Source organism: Cygnus atratus, chromosome 1 (genome assembly GCF_013377495.2).
Source record: "Cygnus atratus isolate AKBS03 ecotype Queensland, Australia chromosome 1, CAtr_DNAZoo_HiC_assembly, whole genome shotgun sequence".
In the NCBI taxonomy this organism is placed as follows: domain Eukaryota; kingdom Metazoa; phylum Chordata; class Aves; order Anseriformes; family Anatidae; genus Cygnus; species Cygnus atratus.
In genome coordinates, this window is record NC_066362.1 from 47,472,832 (window position 1) to 47,497,960 (window position 25,129).

The 25,129-nt window shown below is 37.4% G+C and overlaps 1 protein-coding gene across 8 annotated transcripts in view; it reads right to left on the reverse strand.

Annotated features, from left to right (window-relative positions):
• The window catches only part of VEZT (vezatin, adherens junctions transmembrane protein), a 58,654-nt gene that overhangs the window by 13,095 nt on the left and 20,430 nt on the right, over positions 1-25,129 (reverse strand). For 3 of the 8 annotated variants that reach the window (XM_035551545.1, XM_035551551.2, XM_035551543.1), the window contains exons 3-7: positions 18,171-18,260; positions 15,578-15,753; positions 13,763-14,038; positions 10,410-10,559; positions 3,039-3,186 (exon numbers count right to left, since the gene is read on the reverse strand). In XM_035551545.1, coding sequence (XP_035407438.1) covers positions 3,039-3,186; positions 10,410-10,559; positions 13,763-14,038; positions 15,578-15,753; positions 18,171-18,260 — 840 coding nt within the window. Of the gene's footprint in view, positions 1-3,038; positions 3,187-10,409; positions 10,560-13,762; positions 14,039-15,577; positions 15,754-18,170; positions 18,261-24,557; positions 24,597-25,129 lie in introns of those variants that run through there. The other 5 variants (XM_035551546.2, XM_035551552.2, XM_035551544.1 and 2 more) reach the window with 3 other exon arrangements.

A 25,129-nucleotide genomic window follows, 5' to 3' on the forward strand; every position in this document is an offset into this window, starting at 1 on the left:
AAGGGTATCCCAGACCATGTGAGTTCAGGTCTTGTGAACCTTAGGTGACTGTTAATTCTTTCATGAAGTCCATTACATGCAATTATCTTCAAAAAGTTGTCAGAGACCTACAATTTCATATTCTCACCAGGTAGTCTCATTATTTGCTATAATCTCCAAATACCCTACAGCTTACAAATAGCAGCCAAAATTCCAGCGGTAGCAAAAACATTTTTTCCTTTCTAACATCAAGCTATCAGTTTTATGATCTACTTACTAACTACTGCCTTGGCCCACACCCAACCTTGAAACATGAGTCTAATTGCACTGTACTTCAACAAAAAACATTATACTTCTGGAGAAAGCTGAGCTGCTAACTCACTTTTTTTTGCAGCCAAAGTGAGAAATGTCACCAATGCCATTAAGGGAGGGAAAGACCCCATGCTATGTGAAGAGATGATTCAATTCACAATATTATATATGGTACAAAAGAGGTCAGGCAATTTGGGAACAAGCAAACCCACAACTTTGGTTTCTCAGAAACTTCCACTTCAAATGCAAGGAAAAGAACTGTTTTCTTTGTTTATGGAAGACCATTGTCTTCATAGACCATGACAGAACAGTAGTATCTTATACCTCTAAAATAAAAGGATAGGTTATAACACTTTACTCTGCAATATCAGTCCTTATTAACAAGGATCAACTTCATCTAAATACAAGGTGTAGTCTGAAACCTACTCCCAAGCATTCTAGACTAAGGAAGACAAATTACTCACGACGCCTTTTTCTCTGCTACAGAATAGGCCTAACAAATTACTTGTTCAGATATATATATATATTTTTAAATCTACAGGACTTGCAATGAGATACGTACAACTTTGCACTCTTACTACTATTGACAAGTAATATTTCTTTTTCAGTGCAGAACAATCAAGAGCAAAACACTCAAAACAATAACACACAAAAAATAAATGCCTTCAGATCAATGCGGTCAGATATACCCAAGGATGTATCAAAAACACCTGGACGTGAGGTGACAAAATATTCCAGAAGGAAAAAAATATCAATTAAGAAAAGATGTTTATGAGAAGAAATAACAGAGTTTGAGATGAACTGAACAAAGAGTACACATGCAAGAATGATTTGGCTAGGTGTTAGAAAACAACAGCAACAAAAAAACCCACCACAAGCCAAGTGAGGTTAGGAAAGCAGGGGGTGGAGGAAGCAAACAAATTGGCAGGAATTACCTAAGTGTCTCTGAAGGTGTGGTACCTTGGATAAAGCGTCAAGAGCTCAGGTTATAATGAACACAAAAGACAACTAAACCCTTCCGCCAGACAGAAGGCAAAAGCAGTGAAAAGGTAGCACACAAAAGTAGTGAACTTCAGGAAATGAAAACAATAACTCAAAATCCACCTGAAAAAAGGTACAAAGGATGAGAGAAAAGGAAATTCCAGATGTATTTAAGGTTGAAAATAGCTTGTTCTAGCCATAAATTTTGATGATTTTTATCTGTATTCAGACTTCACACAAAACATCCAACTGGCTCTTCGCAGCTTGGATCAGTATTTATTTTCAAGCCAAAAAATTTTACTCTTTAAACTGGCTTAGTTCAAGGACAAGGTAGCCAAAAGACATAGGCTACATTGGTCATATGGCCTAGGCATGGGCTTGAATGAAAATAAAAATATTCACCGAATCTGATACATGTCTGTATTTTACCTGTATTTTAAAATAACGGAAAGTGCTCTCAAAGGAAAAAAAAAAAAAAAGAAAACAAAAAAATAAAGAGGACTACACGTAGATCCAGGGCTCGCAATACAAATATGCCCCAAGGTTATCTAACTATTTTGTTACTACAGTACAAATCTGCTTAGATTTATATTAATTTAGCTTGACTCAACTACACCACACCCAGCCTACACCACTGTCATCAGTTAAGGCAAATTCAGATTTTCTAGTTGTGAGTTTAACTCTACCCAAAAAGTATTCCATCCAGTTTAATTAAAACAGATTTCAGTGAAATTACTGCAAATTGCAAGTAAACAAAGTCTTAGTTTACAAGCTTGGGCAACTCTAATTGAATTCTCGAGCTTAAAGAGAACTGGGTAAGTTGGCTTGCGTGATTGTAATTAGAAGTTCAGCCCATTAAAAGGCAAGAAAAAATCCCCAAAACTTACATCTGATGTAGCACATAGCTTACAACCAATTAGACAAAACCTCAAAGCTTTGCAACTACTATTGCTGGTGCCATTTACGGTCAGAAGAAAAGAAATCAAGGCCTAGAAATTACGTGAATAAAATGCAACATGAGCCAACCTCATTAAAACAAAGAAGTCACATAATAATGGAATTTTCCATTTAAAAAAAGAGTAAAATGGAACCACCTAGGCACAGAACCACTAGAGCATAGAAGGTTTGCATTCAAATTAGATCTAATTTTACTCATTTACTCAAGCACATTAAAAATACTTAACATCTCAAAACAAAATAGATTAAAAAGGCCATTAAATGATTGTCATTCTGCTCAGTTAAATATCTTTTCAAAGATCAAAGAACTTCACTGGATCATGGCAGCAGGGGGTCCAGGCTTATAATTTATCCTTCTCTGTGTAGCCAAATGCATCTATTCCCTTTAACAATTACAACTAACTTACATCTTTGGATGTCTCTCTTTTTATTAAAGTCAAGCAATTAATTAAAAAGATTTAAGTACAAACCTGAAAAATATTTTATTTGTCTGGAATCATGTGAAATCAAAGAACAAAAGCTCAGGTTTAAGAAGGAGGTTGATCAAGCTGATTATAAAACACTGACTTGAATTTGTATGATTGACAGAACAAAATCCTTGTGTTTTATTGTGCAACTTCTCTTCAAATACATGCAAAAAGAAATCATGTAATGCGAATACATGTAGAAACACATGATATGAGACAAATTTTACCTCCTTCCTCAGTTGACTGTGCTACCACAGGCTAGTATACACAAGCCAAATGGCCTCATGACAACTGAAAAAAATTTCATGCTGAGCCATTGCGGATGTGCCTAGGAGAGATTACCTTGAGCGCAGGCAAGCTGAAGCCATCTGTGAGATTGTGTGCCTCCTCTTCAGACACCTGCTCTTCACTCAGTCCCAGACCCAGCTCCTTGAAAGGGACTACACAGATGTAGCTGGTCACGTTGTCGCTCTCAGAGTTCAGAGGGTAGGTTTAGCCAGAGTTAAGGTGGGTAGCAAAGCAACTTTTGCATTAAAAACAAAAGGCAAAAAACCAGCTAACATGGTTTCTTATTTCTGGTAATTTAAATGAAAGAACACGTAATGCCTGTTTAGTTGAACCCAAATTGAACCTCTAATTGAACTTCTTCCAAACTTTGTTCATAGCACAGGTTTTAAAGGCTAAGAGAAGGATGATAAGACCTTGACTAAACATCCAATAATACGATAATATTAATACTATAACACACTAAATACAACTACTTAAAAAGAAACAAATGAAAACATATTGATGAAAATCCCTGTATTCCTTTCAAGTTAGATTGCTTTGGCTTCAATTTGTAAATTCCCAACAATTAGATCATGTCAATCTCACAACAGAAATCATTATAACAGAGGAGAGAGGAAGACAACATTTGTGCAATTTGGAGTTTCAAAGGTAGTCTATGTTATAGACCAAACTCGGGACAACTGCAGGAATTCCCTGCAAGTCCTGCGTGTGGAAGGACTGCTCGGGGACCTTTGCAATAACTGTTCTTTGATATTTCAGATATTACCATGAAGAAGAGCAGCTCCCAATTGTCATACTGTTAATTCAAAACCAAACTTCCCAGACACAGCAACCTGTACAGTAAGGTTTCCTACAGCCAAAGCTCAATTATCTTTACCGTATTTTGTGAGGATACGTGTGCTAATATTCCCATCACTTTGCTCTGTGTGTCAGCAGTGACTTTGACACTTTATTAAGTAATTAGCTAAGAAAGCAGATGGAGTATGGCTTTGATCACCATGCTTCGTTACCTCATTTACAAAGTAGCTTAGTTAATTTAGGCCCCAATCTTGATAATTCTTAATGATATATACAATGCTGTTCGCCTGAGAAAGCTCAGTAAATATGCATTTTAATAGAACTATTCACACATAAAAATGTAAGTACATGAGAAAAAGTCAATTCTTTCAATAGCACTTTTCTGCTAATGCTAGAATCATAAGACCCATGCGGTAATTTTTTTTTTATTTAAAAAAATGTACCTTTCCAACCCTCAAACTGTGGTGAAATGCTTAAAAAATAGGAAACAAGCACAATATAACTCTAATGCCAGAGGAACAGATAAAAATAATCCTTAAAAATAATCCCTTATGCTGGGGAAAGAGGAGATGGTACAGTTCAAGACTTCTGTAAATTGAAAATAAATATCCAGTCAATAAAGAGTAAAATTTGCTTAAAAAAAGAATTTATCACTCATTGTCATAAGCACACCTTTGTTCCAAAGGGAAAAAAAAAAAAGAAAAAGAAATTGCAAAGCATTCATGAAAATACTTTTAATTTAAACTATGTTATTTTTCTTTATGCTTTGATTTACAAACTGAATACTCTCATCTCTTGGGTCACATAAAGCCCACCAGAAGTACTTGTCTCTTGTCCAACTAATATGATTTCTGGGGAAGCTACAAGTTCCACCCGCTTTCACTCCCAAATTTTCCACCTGCTAAACTCTCGTAGGATTGAACTTGCAATAGTGATTTGCTGAAGAAAATATTTATCACTTGAGTAGAAGAACAGTGCATAAAAGTGAATTTTTTGTGGCTCAGGAAACAGCAATACTACGTCTCCAGGCTCTGAACAAACAAATAAATTTCTCCCTAATTCCTGCCAGAAGTCCAGGAAGAAAGAAGCCTGTTAAGTGTCCTCCAGAAGCACGAATGCAGGTGAAAACCTGCAATGCAATTGCAGGTTGAAGCAATGCAAATGACTCAGGAACATAACATACTGTTGTCACCAGCTGCTGTTGTCACACGGTGTCAACTGGGTCAGCTATTCTAAATGAACCTGACTGCGTGCCCAGCAGGTGGAGCACAGGGGACGAGGATGTTAACTCCACCAGAGATTGCAAAATCAGGTCCAAACCCTTCAGGACCGATTATCTTAGAGATTGATAATATTCTGCGATAATCTTTTTTTCCCGCAACAAGGCATTTCCAAAGCATGAGCATCTTAAAAAGCAGTTTGGACACATGTTGATTTCTAAATCATGCTAAAAATTGCAGGGAACCTCTCAAATGGGTGGTTTGACCAAATGAGCCACTTATCCGTAGTGCATCTCAACAAGGGATTCCCACCAAAATCCCATGTCTTCTGCCTCGTCCTCTTACTTCCAATCATTTTTGTTAAGAATATACGTGTATTTCCTTATTGTGCTTTGATCTAAACCATAAGATGTCTCTCTTTTTATTCACATTGAGAGATTAGCTAAAAGGATGCAAGTAGAGTAAATAAGATTGCATAACTTAAATGCTTCTGTCTTTGAGGAAATACTTTAATCATCTGTTCAACTTACGTTCCTTATTAGCTTGGAGTAAGAGAAGACAAAGCTACTTAATAATAAGCTGTCAAATCCAAAATCAAATATCGGTACAATGAATATGGAACCTCTGCCAGGAGGCTGATCTTACTTATAAAAAAGCAACAGTACTAATGTACCCACGTACACAACAATTTCATATTAGCACTTTGCTCTTCAAAAGCACATTCCCATCTAAAGATCTAATGAGGGCCTCAAAGTATTCCTAAGAAACCCAAGCTGCTCTCTCATAAAATTCTCACCCGCTGGAAGGGATGAGAAAAGCATGTGATGAACTGGCTGGTCAACAAAAAAACATTTAACTGAAAATTTCTCAAGCATCTTTGCTTAGACCTTCCAGAAGTGGATTTCTGAGTTAGGCTTTTACAATCCAAAGAGAGTACAATTATATATATTTAGCCTGTGTGAGGTTTTCTTGTGCAAACTCTCTTTCCCAAATGAAAAAGCGTTTTTCTAACATTTTCTGAAGCAATAAACTTTTCACAGAGGAGAAGGAACAAATTTTACTAGATTTACAAGGAGCACATTTACAAGTTTTCCCAAGCTCAGTGCATCTCAAATACACAGAATGCATTTTATATTCACTACACCATAATGAGACACCATTCAATTTAGAAATATTAGAATCACAGAATATTCTGAGTTGGATGGGACTCACAAGGATCACCGACTCCATCTCCTGGCTCCACACAGGTCCACCCAAAAATCAGAGAAGGCCTTATGCTTAGAACAAAATTAAAGTTGCTTGAGTTTATATGGTCAAACTCCCAGGTCCTATCTATCAAGTGAGTTGAATGGAAATGGAGTATCACACCATCTTTCACCACCTGAGAATTAGACTTAACATCATCCAGTAACATAAGCTACACAATTTCCTCCATCCAGCTTGAGTATAATTAAATCAGTGCATAAACCATAGATTCTTATGATGCAGAACCCACAAGGCTCTTAAGCATAAAAATATTAAATGACTGGCACACTGACTGAAGTATTACCTCCAAGTTATTACACAGTTCAATGGAGTGTAGTGCAGAGATTTGCTGCGCTACTAGTGACTAGTTTGCATAACATCCTGTAAATACTCAACCCAAAATATCTAATTTCTAGCTTAAGCTTTCAACCATTGCATCCTGCTATACCCTTATTTTCCAGATTAAAGGAGAAATACTCTTTTCTCCTCTATAACTTTTTCTTCTGTGACTTTGAGCAATGTACTCTTCCGTGTACTCTTCCTGACATGAACAAGTCAGAGTAAGGATGGCATGAGAAAACACTGAATTGTTTCTGCAAGTTCACAGCCGTCACTTCCCATGAAATGTAAAGAATCCATCTCATTAAATACTACTGGTCCACTGAGTCTGACAGAAACACCTGGTATAAGCTAAAGTATAATCATATATTTTTTCTATTTTACATATGAACACATTTTAATTAGGAAGATATTAATTTATTCTGTTCACTGAAATGAGCTAAAAAGTGGCATACTGGCCACAAGCAAACACTAGCAAACTTCTAGTACTACTGAGTGAGTAATGATAATGTATCAGGTTTATGCAATTTGTATTACATATTTGTATTTACATAGTAAAGCTGTGAATTAAGATTTTTAATTCTCTGTAACAACTTCATCAAACAGATCTCCTTATTCATTTGAGATATACCTTACCATAAAAGCCTAATTTGACAGATATACTTAAATACTAGAAATAATACTGATGGGTATAAAATCTACAATGAATGGATTAGCACAGATCAACATATACCTTATTATTTAAGGTGTATTTAATCATTTATTTTTACCTTTCATTGATTTATGTCTACAGTTAAGATCAATACTTAAGTCAGCAAGTTTTTAACTCAGCCCAACAGTCACCAGCTCAGCCACTCAAGTATATACTCTTCCTTGTCTCTCTTGAAGTTATACATAAAGCAAGTGCCTAAGGTTTAAAGCAGCTTCTCTTTGGCTTCCAAGAGCATTAGTCTTACTGATTCAAAGTATGAATTTGAGGCTTATTTCAGAAATAATCAAATACATTAAAGTGTATGTAACAACCTACTTCAGTTACAAGTATTTCTAGTAAGTTCTGAACATATAAGAATGCTTTAAATGAAAACTTTCCTTAAATTGTAGTATACCTTTTACTACATTAGAGAATTTAGTACCATTTTCTGAATTACTTTAACCATTTTATGTCATAATAGACATGTCTCTGTTCAAGAGCTATTGTCTTAAGGCAACAATTATCACCAGATGTACGATAATTCTCAGTCTCAATTTTCCAGGTTCATTATAAGAAAGACAAAGATAAAAGAAAATGGGGCATTCTGCACATTATCAACCTTTTGTATCCACTGAACCACACAGAGGACCTGGACTGTGACTGTGACCTTATTTTGATAACTAGACATCACACAAAAATGACCTCTGGAGTCAGAGATTCACCACTGTTGTTGAATGACAAGCATCATCCCCATGTGATGATATCAACTGAATACTGTCAACCAAGGAAAGCAAACTGTAATATAGAAAATTATTTCCCATTGACACATGCTTCAAAGCTTGGCTCTTTTTTGACTTTTTTTTTGAAACATCTCATTTCAGTGTCAGACTCTCATGAAACAAAAGCAGACCGCAATATTAGAAGGTTGGTACAGCAGAAGAAAACGTAATGGATCAAATCCTCAAATGACGTCAATGCATACAACACTGTGGAAGAAGATGAATGGTGAGCATTTACACCATGTGAAGATCCAGTTCTACTTTCATACCCATTCATTCTCGTACCTAAGTGCTGTGGCCAATCAGCCAACAAATTTTCAGTGTTATCTCTCTTCCCCCATGACGAACTCTCACATTGCATGTACTGTTTATTTGCTTATGCTCTCAAGAAATTACTACTTCCTTATTTTATAAAGAACAAAATGACCCTAAAGAATAATGTTATCTATTAAAATGGAACTAACCTTTGTTCCTTAGTATATTAGCTGGGAAGACTCAAGTTTTACTGTCTTTGAGGCTAGGAGGCATTTCACATATTGAATTTCTACTGAAAAATGTTTCAAGCAAAAAAAACAACCACAGTTTTTCGCTTGCATAAATACAGAGATACGTCTGCTCCACTACAGAGACACAAGCTAATATCCAGTAAAACACTTAAAAAAAAAAAAGTGTTCTCTCCAGTTCCTCCTTCCCCTTGCTGTAGGCCAAATTTATACTAATGACATGATGATGGACAAGAGCATTAAGGTTGTCACAACCGGCAGGTGTGAATGCTTTTGACATGAAGGCATCTTTGGCCTCTCCAGCGTAAGCATACTATTTAATTGCACAAGGCAGTGGAATCTATTTGAAAGATGCTCCTGGCCATCAATGCCCATATAGTACATGGAGCATTTTCAGGCATTCATGATATGCAGGGAAAACTACAAATTAAGGCAGCTGGAAACCACCTTAAAGCTGTTCTTAATTATTTTGGTGGGGAGGAGGAATCATTTACACACCTACCTCACATTTAAATTCCCTGCTTTCAGTTTACAAGCACTGCTGATTTGAGCAAGTCTGCATCTCAACTCACATGCTGCCACTCTTTTTTCCACTGTGTTCTGCACGTATTAAGTTTAGCAGTTAGAAAACTAGTGGACTGTCTAATTCACACCAATGTTCCTTGAACCTGTAACCTCCACAGTCAAAGCAACACACCTTTTCACAGCAACTACTAGACTTCCCTTCTTCGTGCTGGAGGATATTTGTGAAGGCCATGTCCACCGATCCCACTTTCAAATCCCTTCCTGTGTTTTTAGAAGCAATTCTTGATTAATGCCAAGTTAGGTACCAGTTGCCTCTACCAACATGTTTGAACCGGTCATATTTTTTTTTTCCTTTATATCGCCAGTACACCTTAATCCTCAGTGCTAAGAGTTAAGCCTTGAGCTGAGAATGAGGATGCCTACATGAGTTACTACTTCGCAAACAAATACTTATTGCCTTCAAAGTGAGTGCACGCTCTCATAGCTTCATGTGTGCCTGTGTCACATGCTATTATTCAATATTAATCAAGTATGTTCCAGGAAGGCAAAACAAGTTATTTGTCATGACAGATTTTCAACAATTGCATTACCATCAGCTTTTTTTTCCCCCACATGAAGTTTCTCAGATCAGAAACATATCTGTTTTACTTTTTGCTACAATAGAGGGTGAAGGCATTGTTATTTCCTATGTAGTGCAATAAACATAGTAAAAAAATCTTGAAATGGTAACGCCGTTAAAGTATGCAATTCACTGAGGAAATGTAGATGATGCTTCACAAAATCGAATCTGATCCAAGTGTTCTAGTTTGGTTCAGGGCAGAAACTCCTCGCTCTTAAACGTGCTGTTTGGCTAATTATCGTAATGAGAGTTTTCACCCAGCTTGTCTGAAACAGAAAATCAACTTATCTTTGAACACAGGGACAATGAGCGAATGGGCTTATCAATCAGAGGAAAGGTTATTTTTGTGCAAGGGAAAACGATGGCTAAAAGTAATTTAAAAACAAAATCCCAAAGGATTCTGACATACTTCAGTACTTTCACAGAGGAATGGGCATCAATAGTTAGAACAATGTTTTCAGTACATAGGATTTTATCTCACATTGCACAGTGCAAAAAAGAAAAAAATTAAGACTGTTCCAAACCAAGCATAAACCCAAATTTACTATGCTACCTTTCCTTTATCTCATTTAGATATGTAACTAGATTGTATGTTTCTAGACATGCCAACTGTAAACATTGGCACAACCACAGGTAGGTAACATTAATGGAATAACTGAACTGTTTTTTTTGTTGTTGTTGTGTTGTTTTTTTACAAAAAGGATATTTTTTCAGCATGTATAGAGTAGCCAGTCTTGAAGCTCGAAAGTTGGCTCTGACAGATCGATAAACAGCTTTCCGGAGACCAATAAGATGTTGACTAGGATGTTGTCCAGCTTTATTAAATGGGCAAGCGGCACTGACCCTGTCAAGCAAACTTGAAAAGTAAAATGTGATACAACTGTACAGATGTCCTAAAGTATTTTTAAAGACAGTACATCAGTTTTCTTATTCCATTACTTAGAAACTATTTCAAATTGCTCAGTAGCTATGACAGAAAAAATAATAATAAAAAAATCCATCATATCAATGACTTATTTAATCAAAGTCTTAGATAAGCAGATAGGACTCCTCAATAGGCGGCCTGATTCTATTCTCATCTGAGCCATGGTAAAACTCCTGAGGACATTGTCTTTTCCAAAGTGTTCAGAAAGAATATACTAAACATAGGCAGGCCACAACATTATTTCTGATACAAAACTGTTACATGCCCAGTATAAGTTTTGGAAATTTTAACATGCAGATATTTAACATATGCCTCTTTATATACAAATTTGCTCTTTAAACTATTTTTGCAGAAAAAGTGCGCTACTATTTTTTGTTTTCCATGTAAAACACTATTTTCTTTCAAGCCGTCCCTGCAGAATTCTTCTCTAGGTCAACAGAAATATTATATAAGTGGAGAAATAGCTTTTACCAATTATGCAATGAATGACAGCAATGTTTTGTGGAAGCTAACACAGGTAAACACATGAAATATATGCAATTAAATCAGCGTATTTGAAAATACGCTTTGGTATTCATATATTCAGGTGATAATACAATTTAAAAGAAACTATGACACTTACTTATTTGACTATACTTCAAAATAGCTCTAGAATCGTAAGAAATTGCCTAATCTGGAAATAAACTGTGAACTGTGAACTGCATAAACATTAAATATGTCCATGCAACATTAAACTGTAGATAAAGGAAAAAAATATTAGTTACTTCTGTTCATGTACAGTCTTGAAGCCAAACCTATGACTGCAACACTGAAAATAGTGGACAGTCCACCCTTTCTACCTGCTGGCACTGTTTTTTACTAGAACCAGCTCAGGAATGGACGTAGTGTGGTCAGCAAGAGTGAAGAATTGTTTGGGGACTGGAGCCTGCTTCTGCTCTCACCTTGCTCAGATTGCTCAGCCAACAAGGTGATTTCACATCTTCAGTCACATAAAAGGGAAAAGCATAGCGTGTACCTGGAAAGATGAGCGTGTTGCTGAACTGATAACTATTTTGTCTAGCCTATTTCCATCTTAACAAAGTGAGAGAGAAAGAGAGAGGAAAAAATAGCTGTGGAACACAACATCAGGCTGAATCTGCAGACCTGGGCTTGCTACAGCACAGTTTAGCTAAGTACAGCTAGCCAAAATCTGGATCAATATTATTTAACCGTCAGCTTCAGTATCTTTCCATTCACAACACAATTAATTCACAGTCCAGACTATGCTAAGCTAGCGGTATATTCAAACAGCAGCATACGTATCATGGAATGGGTGCTGTGCTACCTGGTTGAAAAACCCGTTCTTTCAAAGATGTAAAACAACATATTCGTTAACTTTTCAGGTGCAACCATTTCTACTGCCATAAGATTTTCCCTGAGCAAGCATAAAGACTTTGACAAGGTTACTACTGGTGAACATAGCAAACTGAGTTCTTCTAAGATTTATTGTAGCAAAATTCAGGAGAAGAAGAAAGGGTAGCTAGTTTTTTTGGATCGTACATGAAGCATTTTGCCAAGCAAAGAACTTCATGATGCTCTGTGCAGCAGCATCTCTTACATATATGGATGCAGAAAAGGACACTCCGGAGTTCGAACTTCTTCCAAACCAAAACAAACCCAAATCTCTATGACTCTGGCTTCTTCATACTGAACAATTATTCCAACGAGATTGCTGACACAGGCTGACTTCTCCCACTCCATCCACACTCAAAAATCTTTTGAAAAGCTTGCCAGAGTTTTAAGTAAAGAGGCTGAGATCAAGAACCAGCTTAAAGACCAGTCTGTTTTTTGTTAATCTGTTATCTAAGATATGTAGTAAAAGAACAAGGAACCAGCAATTTTGACACTGACCACAAGTTCGTTTGCTTAAACTTAGGAAAAAAAACAAATGTTTTCTCATCTGTAATTTGGACAAGCCCTAACAATAATTTCTTTTAAGAACCCATGTGCAAAGATAAGACTGCCTATTGCTCAACTATATGTTTCTTCAGAAAATAAAACAAAAAAATATAGCTAGGCAGACTGAAGATGTGCTTGTGCATTCCAAAGGGAGAATAAAACATTTCTTCTACAAAGCATACTGAAGGCATCTCAAGCTCGAAAACTAATTCAAAATGCAAAGTCTACAGTTTCAATCTTGCATGCACCAACATGTACCTGAGAACAGAGCAGCTGGTCTAGCAGGAACAAACAACTTCATGGTGCATGCAGGGGAACTTTTTATTGGTTTTAGAAAAAAGTCAGCTGGATTTTAGTTGCTGGCATTTCCCACCTCCTTCAACCTTATGTCTAACTGACACAGGTATATTTCTAGCAATAGGTTGCTACTACAGAAAAGGATAGCTGGCAATGAGAACAGGCCTTCTGGGTTTGGGATCATTGCACACACTGAACTAGTGCTAACGTCCTTTCACACAGCAAATAACCAAAAATAACCCAAACAGTTAAATTACCCAAAGAGCTAAATAACTAGGAAAACTTTCATAACTTAAGTGGACAGGAGGCAAATTCAAGAGTAAATTAAGACTCTAAACATCTTAACAATTGTATGCAAGAATGGAAAGGTGTAATTCTTTTTGAGGTGGGAAATGACCTCTGGATAGTCTTTGCTGATTGCTGGTTCTCATTACTTCTGACTGTTACTTGATAATTTTCATGTAATCTTGTTGGCTAAAATAAGAATGATTACTTGCAGATCAGTTTATTTACATGGATTTGATAATTTAAAGTACAAGAAACCCTTAAGCAAACAGCCTCTCAAACAATCCCCCCAAATGGCTAATTAAATTGGTTCACGGTACTTAATATATTTCATTGCCAGCACTGCAGGAGACTTTCAAAGGCATAGATGCCCAGTTCACATTTGTGACACTTAATTCTCCTTCAGGATGCATAGTTTTAACAATGGGTAGTTAGAATTCATACTTTTATGTTGGTGAACATAACTGTAATTATACTATTTCATGAAAATTAAAAGTTTTCAGTAATATGCTTTTCGGCAATTTCACTTGTTCTAGGAGACAGTGCAATGAGACTATTTTTAAACAACATATGGCTTGAATGGATCAATTTATTAAAGTGAAATGTAGACTCACAGGGTAAATCCTCTGGAAATTACTTCAGTCTCTTGAATGAGTCGTAGAGCTTTTCTCACGAGATTAGTAAAAGCTCGACTATTTGCCACTGTTTCTTCCAGCTGGACACAGTATTTTCGCAGGGACATTTGCAGCTTGGCTGTCCTCCATGTGCCCCACACTCGAAAGATTGCATACACAAGCAGAACTAGTCCCCACGGTAGCCACGACGATTCCTTCCACCATGAAGGAAGCACAAGCAGTGCACTTACAAAGGCAAGCAACAGTGAGACATCCCTGCAAACAGAGAAAGTAATATCAGCCATAGATTCCTGATGCCAAACAGGCGGGAAGTACATGTAGGTTTCTTAAGCAAGCTGTAAACACCAAAAAAGCCAGCTTTTTGGTGGTATGAGTAGAAGAATAATTTACCACTCTGAAAGGTCAGTTTCTCTTACACATGTGACTTAAAAACAACCACACAACCAAAAAACTGACTACTCAGCATTATAAGCCAGGGTGGGTAGGAACAGGAATATCTGTATTGCCAGGTTCAAGAGTGCAGTAGGAAAGGGCACGTTTTTTTTTGGTAACAAAACCCTCAAGTAACACCAGTTTTATTTTTTCCAGTTTCTGACTTATTTAACTTGGACACCAACAGACCACTAGTTTTTAACACGTTTTTATAAGATGGCTTGAATAATCATTTTAAAAGATTCGGCAGCTTTTGAAAATCCTTAAAAACCAGAGTCATTAGTATCTCATTTCAGTTATTTCTCAAGGACATTTTAAAATCCTCTGTTATTTTCACCTAGACAAATTCTACAAAAAAGTGACTCCTAGAATATACAGTGTTTCATATGTAGTATTATAGTTGCAGTTTTGTAACATTATGACAGTCTTCAAAGAGATGGATGGCATATGGGCTTAAAAGTGCATGGAGACTTTAATTTTTCCAGAATTTTTTAAAGAAAAAAATACTGGTTTTCTTCCCCTTGAAAGCTTTTCAGAATTTTTCTGAAATTCAGAAATTTTGTAAGCGTTCTTTATAATCTGAACAGTTAAAGAAACAATGAATAGTGTTAGGACCAAGACAAACCACCAGAGTAAGGTGATTTAAAAGTTCTTGTTTGACAGGGAACATCAGTAATGACATAATACATCTTAATAATTCCATCTATTTTCCTAACATACGGATGAAAACATACCACTGGCCTGAGATTGCTATCTCCTGATTCCCACCCATTTCTGAGTGACTCTTTCAGACTACCCATCATTCTTGTTATTTTTCAAATACAGGTGCTAGGTGTTTAGACATTGCTGCAGCTAGCTCCTTCAGTATTCTAGGGTGAATTTCACCAGCCTCTTCTAACCTGAATGCATTGTATTTAAATATTCTTTAGTCTGTTCTTCTAGTATTCTAAAGCCATGAAATTTAATTGCCCCCCATACAATTAAAGCGCTTTATAAAGACCACAGTGAAAAACACACTTTCCAATTCGGTCTACACAATCACGTCTCATTTCTCAAAATCATCACTGTATAGCTTTAGAAATTGATGAATTCATCCACGTTAGTTTTTCCTCATGGCAAGTTTGCAAGTATCCATTTATGTTTACGTAGCTATCTCAGATTAAAACTCACTCTTTCAATAAAATGCCTGAGGCAAAAATATGCTTATCTATAAATGTGGGGACTGCTGGACACAAAGACCTGAGGAAAAAAAACACACACACAAAAACAATTACTATATTGCTACATTTTATGTAAAGAACATACAACATATTTTTTTCAGTTTAACAGTGAATATAGTTGTAGGTACTCTCTGTACAATACCAAATATTAGGAGTTGCTAGGGAGCGTAGTGTTGGAAGTCGTCCATTTTCCTGTTGCTTACACTGCCCTGCAGACAGGATACTTGGGTCAAGGAACTCAATCAGTTCCACATCCTCCTGCAGCAGAACTTCCTGTTGCAGGATGGTACGGAGTGTGTCAAATCGAAATCCGACATCCTTACCACAAATGGGCAGGAGAAAAACACAGGCATTAGTAAAGAACATGCAAACTCTTAAAATTAAGTTACTAGAACAAGGAAAATACCCAGACTCTCCACATTTCACTGACAGCTATCTCTTCCTGAAGATTACCGAAATATTTTGGATATATCAGTAGTAGACTCCGCACTTTTATTAAACTTGTTAAAATTTAAAAATTCATTTACTACCTAACAATTCAGCCTTGCAGGGTGTATCACGCTGTTTTTGTGATCTGACCTAGACAGTAACAATATTTGGTAAAATGCCACAAGTTACGCCAATACATTTGCAAAAAGATTGGAAAGGTATCGTATCTATTAGAAGATTTCAATAAAACAGCAAACCTTCTTTTTTGTCATGACATAATTTAGATCATTAACAAAACAAACAAATTATAAAGAGAGAGTTTACAGCTCAGTCAACGAAAAGTCACCTGTGGACATTTAATAGGGTCAACGTGCTGGACTCAAGCCCCCAACCAAAGCAGTGAGTCTTCTCCTGCAGGGTTCTGCGACCCAAGAGAGCTCAATCCAAACATGAAACAGTGTGGGCCTCTGAAGACTTCACACTTACTGAACTTCAGGGAGTTACTTCGTCATGGATCTGATACTATGATAAATGTCTGCTATTTTTCCCCTACCATAATAGCTCTTCAAGGCAATATGCAGATCTTGAAGACAAATATGTAAATCAGAGAAGACCCCCTGAAATTTTAATTTGCATATTGCACCAAACTATAATTACAGAACACTTCAAGCTGAGAGCGTTCTAACAAAACTCCAAAATGAGCATGTGCATCTTTGCATCTAACTAGCCTGAAGGAGGGAGAGTATTTTTGTAAAACCCTCTAATAGAAGCTGTTAACAGAAGTTTGAAATTTCACAGTACAGAGATTATTTATGAAACTTTGCTCTAGCTAGTCAAATGTTTAATTCCATACATTGATGTTACTCCAGATAACTTGCATTCTACATTTACTAAAAAACATTGTTTCAGGGCTGTGTTCAAGAGGAAACTCTGCCCTCCTCCAACACATCCTGTGTCATTTCGGTACCCTGCTGTAGCATGCAGCAGGAGAAACATGCTTTTCACATTCTTCAGTTGTGTCTCCCTCTCAAGAAATTAAAGCTAAAAAAAGCTTTGAAGATAATACCTTTGATTCACAGAGAAACAGAGAGAAAGAAAAAAGACAACCCAAGATCAGTAATGATAGGTTTCAGAGGAAATTTTGTCCTCTTGAAATAAGGGAGAAGCAATAGCAATTGGACTCACTAGAACTCTCTTAGAAATGGAAACCCGTAACTTACCATATTGCTCACTTCCCAGCTCCCCAAACTACATATAAAGGCATCGCTCTTATATCATAGTAGAAAAAAATTAAACTTCTAACTTTCAGATTCTGGAACAGTCTAAAATGATATTTTCAAGCAAGACTAGGAACCTGAAACAGCTGGGTGCTACTTAAAGCAGATCTCGACCAACCCTAGGCTAGAAACTGAATTGTCTAGAATGTGGTGCTGCAGAGAACAGGTGTAAAGACAGCATAAAACTATTTTTACCTACCTGGGGTAGAACTATCACGCTTCGGTTCTACCCCACACACGCTGCCTTGGGTTCTAAAAGTTCCTTGTATGTTCTAGGAGTAGGACAATAAAACCTTGGGTGAGGCAGGTGGAGGTGGACACCCACTCTGATTCTGAACTGCTGAAGTGCGGGCATACAGGTAATGCAGAGCCTGATCATGCCTCTTCCTACAGCCAGCTGCTACAAAGATGTCATCTGCTGTTAATGCATAACATCATTTTGAAGCATTATAATGGTGCTGCCTTAGCTTGCTTTGCTTTTCCCAAATGTAAAAGCACTGTGGAAAGTGCAGAGACATAATACATAACCCAGGATAGGTCCAGGGGTGGTAGAGCTGCACAAGCAGGTGCTATGCCTGAGCTAACAAGGTGAAAGAGGTGGTGAAGCAACAATTAGATGAAGCTCTAGAGCCTTCTCTTAAGCTGTGTCTGCAAGTCACTGGACCGCCACTTGGGGACTTTCTCAGCATCTCTCAGTGCCTTCCAGTGAATGGGGCAGATACAACGTAGATTAACTCCTTTTACCTTTCAAGAATTTCCTTAATTTCTCATCATCTCTTATTCCATGTTTTGAAAATCTTCAAGCTGGCTACTGATATTTTTTTTTCTTTTTGGGCTCTGCCCAACTTGCCTGGCAACCTAACTCTGAAAAATAGAATCAGTATTACCAAAAGAGTTAAGTAAAACTCTCAGAACATACAACAAAAGAGACCAAAGATGGTGCTTGGAGGAGAAGGTACAAAGGAGGGAAAGACCTGTGGATTAAGAAAGAAAAATTAAAAAATAAAATGAAATTAATTAATCACTTACCAGTCGGTGAAGTATGTCATCATCTTTCTTATATTGTGGAAAAGGAAACCAACTTCTGAAGAATTCAACTAGTTTTGACAGGATGCCTTGCTGAAGGGAACAGAAATTATTTCATTAAAAAAAGAAAAAAGAAAAAAATAAATAACAGACAGACAATTCCTTTATTTGTGCATCTGCTTTCCTTGTTAACTCAAACACACGTACCTGTAAGGAAGTTTCGCTTATTCTATTTGGCCTAACTTCAGAGTATGCTAAGGGAACATCTGCTTCCGCTCAGTTCGCCTGTACACAAGGCCATGAAATAAAGCTTCATTAACCCCACCCATTCAGAGTGTGATGGATTGTTATGCTATAACGTTAAAAATAAATACAGCTAGAATTTGTTTGATCTCAGGTTGGCAGCTACTGCATCAACATGAAAGATTTTCTCTCTTCTTCAGCATAAAAAAAAGCAGTGAAGTTAAATGGCTGACAGAGACTGAACAGAAGGAAAAGACCGGGAGAAGAACAACCTCTCCTTGGAGGACCACCACAGCTTGAGGACAAGACTGAAGGACGAGTGAACAGAGGCAGGGAAGAGTGATGATAGGAACAGGAGCTGTGTCAGAAGCACACTGTCACAGCAGCACTTGCCATCAGGTACTTCTCTCTCCATGCTGCTTCCCATGCAACCTAAACCAACACTTTGATCTGAGCTGTAAACCTAACTTTGAACATCGCTAATTAGAGGGACTTGCTGTCATCACACATTTTACTCGCATATCCTCCTAAAAGATGATGCATGAAAGATCATAATTAAATGGATTTTTATCTATTATATTATCTATATATCTATATATCTATATCTCTATATACTATATATCTATAAAATAAAAAGATGATTTTGCTTCACTCTGCAGTCATTTCATGAAAAAGGCAGAGTTTCTGACAGACACTCTATAGCTACTTTCCTCAGACTGAATTGACACGAAGTATTTTTCAAATGATTTACTTACATCTATTTCATGAATTCTGGGGCCTACCTCTTAACCTTCAAACTGCTGAGACATATTATAATTAACTGAAATGTATACCTTAATTTATAAAGGATGTCTACATTAAATTGGCTTCTTCCTTTTCTCTCACTCTCTTTTTTAAGAAAGAGAAGTGTAAAACTGAGATTTACTACATACAGCTGAAAGGTCACTCTTCCCCTGAGCAACTGGTGCTGAGCTTCTGACCTCTGGAATTCTAGGTACAAACCCGTTCCAATACAAGCTACAAAAATTCTCATTTCCTTCTCCAAGCTGTTTGAGAAGAGCAACACGAACTTCTCCAATAGGCTCCTAACTCTACGGTTGTAAATGGAAGAATAAAATCAAACAAGTATTGAGCTGTGTGGTTAGCCCTGTGATTAGTCAGACCAGCGACTGGAGGCAGGACAGCCAGATGGATCAGTGTAACAGCCCTCTGAGAGGCTGCATGACAGAAGTCTGTTGCACAGTCAGGGCAGAAACGCTTTGAATAACACCAGAAATTGTCATACTAAAGCCTTTACGCTTCACAGAGCATTAGGTAATCCAACTCAAGTTTTGCTTTGCATATGCTTCATCTTTCTGTAGACAATTAGAGTTGCAGACCTATGCCAAACTGATAATGTGGGCCCCATAACGATACTTCTTCCCAGTACACAGGTATCACTGTGGCTTGTTAAGAGGGGCTATCCCAGCAATCCGCACTTTTCAGCCTACAGAATAATACAGATGAGGTTGTGAAGTATGTTAGAGAGTATACAGAATCACAGAATCATCTAGGTTGGAAGAGACCTCCAAGATCACCGAGTCCGACCTCTGACCTAGCACTAATGAGTCCTCCACTAAACCATATCACTAAGCTCTACATCTAAACGTCTCTTAAAGACATCCAGGGATGGTGACTCAACCACTTCCCTACTTTCATGTGCAATATTGGACAAACTATCAAAAAATAAGAGGCCCTGTTCCTGTTTCTATACTAATTTCTATCATTATTATCAGTAATGCTGGTAAAAGCAAGATTCACCCCTGCTGTATGGGCAAAGATTCTGAAGTTGCTCAAGGGCACTGACGTCTAAGAGGAGAAGGGTGTCATAAACTGCAGCAGTAGATTATCCTCCAAGGAAGAGTTTCTTGTAAAGTGGTGCAAAACAAAATTATCTTATTACAATTTGTGGAAAAATGAGATGAAATAAACAAAAGTCCTTGCCCTACATTTCAGTTTCAGACAAAGTATTTGTCTCAATACAGTGCAGTGTAAAAGAAGTTGACCATTTACTATTTACAATGATGCCTCTTGGATCCTATCATTTTCAACTGCTTAGCCTTCTCAAGTTCTTTAGTTTTTATCATAAGAATTTAAATCTATACCAAAGACAGTTTTAAACTGCTACCAGCTGACTAAACTTGATTATGAAAGCACTGAAAAAAGGCAGACTAATGTGCTATATAAGTAATTGTTTGGTTTATTTGCCATGTTTTCGTTTAAAAATAAAAATATGAGCTGGCATAAATGCTCACCAGGCATGTCAGTGCTTGAAAACACAAAACAAGACAACCCACTGTCTTGGGCTGTGACCCAGTAGAGTCCAGTAACACATTCAATTATTCAGATCCTTGGAATAGTGTCTCACGGTCTGCACTCCCATTGGGAGCGTTACTGACAAGTAAAACGACTTTCATCAACACACAAGTTGAGTCATGTTGCCAGTGCTTCTGGAGTATCATTTTTACAACTTTAGAACACAAGTCAGTCAAATGATTCCTCTTAATAAGCTTACTAAATAACTATAATTATTATATTTAATTATAATTATAATAATTATTAATTAACAGAATTAAGCTTAATAATAAAGATATATAATGCCTAACATTAATAGAAAATAGCATAGGACACAAACATTTTAGGTACATTCATTTGAACCTAAAATAAAATCCTTAAGAATGTTTCTCTTCTGCACAGGTTGAACTTGAAATGGCAAATTAGCAGGTATCTGAAATTCACATTGGCACCTTTCAATTCTGTGCGCTTCAGAAAGATGATAGTACTAAGCATTACTGAGGATAGCCTCAGCACAATCCTACGTATCTGCCTCCAGCACCAGTGCCTCCAGCACTAGTGATAAATGATTACCACATCTGAGCTGGGATAAGGTGTGACAGTAAAATCAATTTAGACACTCAGATATGCACAGCAGCATAGGAAAATGAGTGAGAAAGGAAAAATGCAAAGAAATACATTCCTTAAAGATCAAGCAGAATTACCCAAATAATTCTGGATTTAATTCCAGAAAACAGGTCTAGGAGCTCTTTCAAACAGTACCCTTGAGTATCAAGTCCTCGTGAGATCAGAACGTTAGCTGTAACTTTGTCCAGAGATCGGTACAGCTAGGAGCACTCAACCTATAATTACCATGCTAAATCACATCTCTATACTCCATGAACCCTCAGAACACAATCTTGAAGTACCTCTTTTCAGCTTTCCTGCTCAGCGTTCATTAAGACCATGCTCTCATTAAGAAAACAAAACAAAACAAAAACAACCAAGCAAACAAAAACTAAGACGTGCTTCAAGTTCAGCTGATGCCTTTATTGTTCATTAAGCCTGAACAACACGCTCTGCTTGGTGGGAGAGCCAAACACAGCAGCGACGTTTGTAGCAGTTCCTAGGAACCTCTTTATCTTCCAGATTTGTTTTTCCAGTCCACAAAGATCCCACACTAGATCTTTGCCTTGCCAAAATACGTCACAAGATTGTATCTGCACAGGGTTCCTACTTGACTGAACATAAGAGGAGTAAACAACTGAAACTCAAAGACAAAGCCATACTGCAACTTTTCTAAAGTGAGTCTTCCACTATAAGCCAGCTGACAGCCTAGAAAAAAATAGTATTTTACTTTTCTATTCAGGAACATATCTGTCTCCTTTTCTAGCCAGAACAAATCCTATATCTAGTAGAATGGGATGAAATTGGAGAAATAAAGCAGAATCGGATGCTCCCCTTAAAGAGCTAACCAACCACCCTTTGGAAAAAAAAAGGAGTATCATTTTAGAAGCCGGGTTGTTTTGGATCCAGTAGAAAACTTGGAGTGGTAGATGGACCATGATAACCTAAGAAAGCCAAAACTCTTTGTAAAATGCAGTCCAGAGCAGGTGCATAAACATTAAAATACCTTTTGAAGTAATAAAGTGTTTGAGGCATTTGTAAACTTACTTTTCAAAACAGAAAGAAAACGATACATACGTACCAGGCATCACTCAACATGGATCATCATCTACTCCCTGTGATTATGTTATTTGCATTACACTAAGCCTCAGCTAAAATCGTTTTACATTAGGACTGTGGGTAGGTACATATTCAGAACTTGGAAGCCATTTGTTTCCCAGACATTTTATAATTTCAGTAAACTAGATCAGCAAAGGGTGAGAGAAGGGAAGTGATAATAGTCCAATGTGAAAATGAGGAAATGATTGCATGGGAATTTAAATGATTTGCCTATATCTCATACAGAAGTTTTAACAAAGTCTCAGATCCTCCTTAATCCAGTCTACTTCTTTAAACATGTGGCCAGCTGTCTCTCCCCCATGCTCTTTCCTTTTGAGATACCTTACCAAAATGGGACATGCAAACAGAAATCAAAGGACAAAACCAGACTTTCTGACATTAGGTTACAAAAGAAAAGTGTTACTGTTCCCAAACTACTACCTGATCAACAGCAGGAAGAACCAATGACATTTTCTCACTACAAATTACACACAGGTTTCTTCCTTTTTCCCACCCCATATCCTTGTCTAGACTGAGATGAGACAGTATGAATGTCATGCTGGCGTTTGTAAGACGTGCAGCCCATTTTCACACACCCTCTGCTGACGCAATACCAGAGGACTTCCTCCCAAAGCAATAAAATTAACAGTAAGATGCTTGAGAGGAATGAAAGGGGAAAAACAGAACACTTATGCCTCTTAAAAGCAGTGTGTCTTCATGCTTTTAAGGTTCTTATCCCCACAGCACTTTTGTATTAAATTCAGTAGAAATCATATACATGAACACAGCATCATACTGCTTTACTAATTCCACAAAAATTAATAGGCAAAATAAAGTAATACAGCTAACAAATGTAGTCCAGGTATCACTTCACGATAATGAGCAGATAATCCATCAATGAAATATGTCACCCTAATTTTCAATTAACAGCTGTTTAATTAAAGTCTTCCTGGGCTGAGCCAAAATAGGTATGTTCGATGTCAACGTACCACAAAACTGCCAATAGCTTTAAAGTGAAAATATATTTTCAGTTGTTTTCTTGAGGGTTGTGGTGACTGCCAGCTGACAATTCTGAAAAGTAAAGGTAGTGGACATATAATTTCCAGGAATTCTTTTCAAGCTAGTTTAAATCAAATTTTGAGTTTAAGCCTGAATTAAATTCAGCCTTTCCTCATGAACACTGATAGAAGCAACCATTATTACTAATGTACTAGATATCCACATCAGTAGTAATTAGAAGTCAATTTATTCATTACATTAAAAAAAATCTTACATTAGTGAAACCATTCAATGAAGTGTGGAGACGCTGCAAGAATCATCTCCTTCCCAGCTCCAGTTCACAAGCTAGACACTCAGTGGTCTAGCTCACAGGTCTGCTCAGTGGATCGTGCACCCTGTATCTCATCTATCAGAAGACGGGGCACGAAAGAAGGGAGATGTGGTACACCTCCACAGGAATACAAGTCTTAGAAACTGTGTTTCAAGGCTGTGAAGCAAAGCGCGTAGTGCACCTGGCCCATCAGGTAAACACAAACAAACCATGACCAATCTATCCACGAAGAAAGACTCCAACAGGACTGAAGACCAAAACATTTCTTGTTTTATTACCCTGCCCTTTCAGAATAACGAGTGTGTGAGGAAGGTCATATAGTCTATGCAGACAGTAGTAAAATGGATACCATTATATGAAAATATGATACACCAACACTTCTCAGAATACTGCTAGATGAATAAGCTTCACACTGCAACTTTTAAATTTCCACTTCAAAGACTGTATATGCCAGTCCTTGCAAGTATACCATATTTTTATAAACAGTTTGGTAACTACACATTCTTTCCCCAGATCAGGAAAAAAAAAACATTATCCACATCAACTCACACACTTCTGAATCCTACCCCACCTAACACCCCACACAGAGCAGAACAGATTAAAAAACCCATGAGATAAAAATGCGTCTGACCTAAAACAAAGGAGGAGCAAGGAGGACATGTTCAAAAGTGATTTGTTGTTGAAATAAAGCCTAACAAATTGTGACAATTACTTGGCTAATTCCTTGAAACATCTTGAGAACTATTTGAAAAAAGATCCTAAGAAAAGCATCAGCTCACCTCATTTGCCACACGATCCCCCATGCACCACAACCTTCTGGAAAAGGGAGACCTTCTGGAGATCTCAGGGCCACTCCTATCGCACTGCCTGTGTTTGGGAAATACGGGATGCTCCCCAATTCACTGCCTGCTAAGAGGAAGGGTGGAACATTGTGGAGCAGGGAAGCTACAGAGGTTATAAATGAGAGGGAAAAGGTTGTGAACCTCTGATCTGAAGATGGCTAAAGAGGTATAAAGCAGGAATGAACATCAAGAAAACTGCTCTGGAAGAAGGCTAAAAGCCACAACAGGTGAGAATCAGATAGCCTAAGGTGCAGTAACGGTACAATGAAGCTACAGTAAATGGTGGGGTGAGGGGAGAAAGAAATGCTAATTCTTCAGAGACATCACCAAATCAGCCCACAAATGCTTGTTTTGGGCTCTTATCCAAGAGGTACTGCTCAACACGTCCCCACCCTGCCCCAGCCTGCAGTGGCCAGGACAGAGAAGTCTCCACAGAGCCTCTTTTTATCCTCCCGGCTTAGCGTCTAACTAGAGCACGTCCACTGAGAATCGAATTCTACACTGCAGTA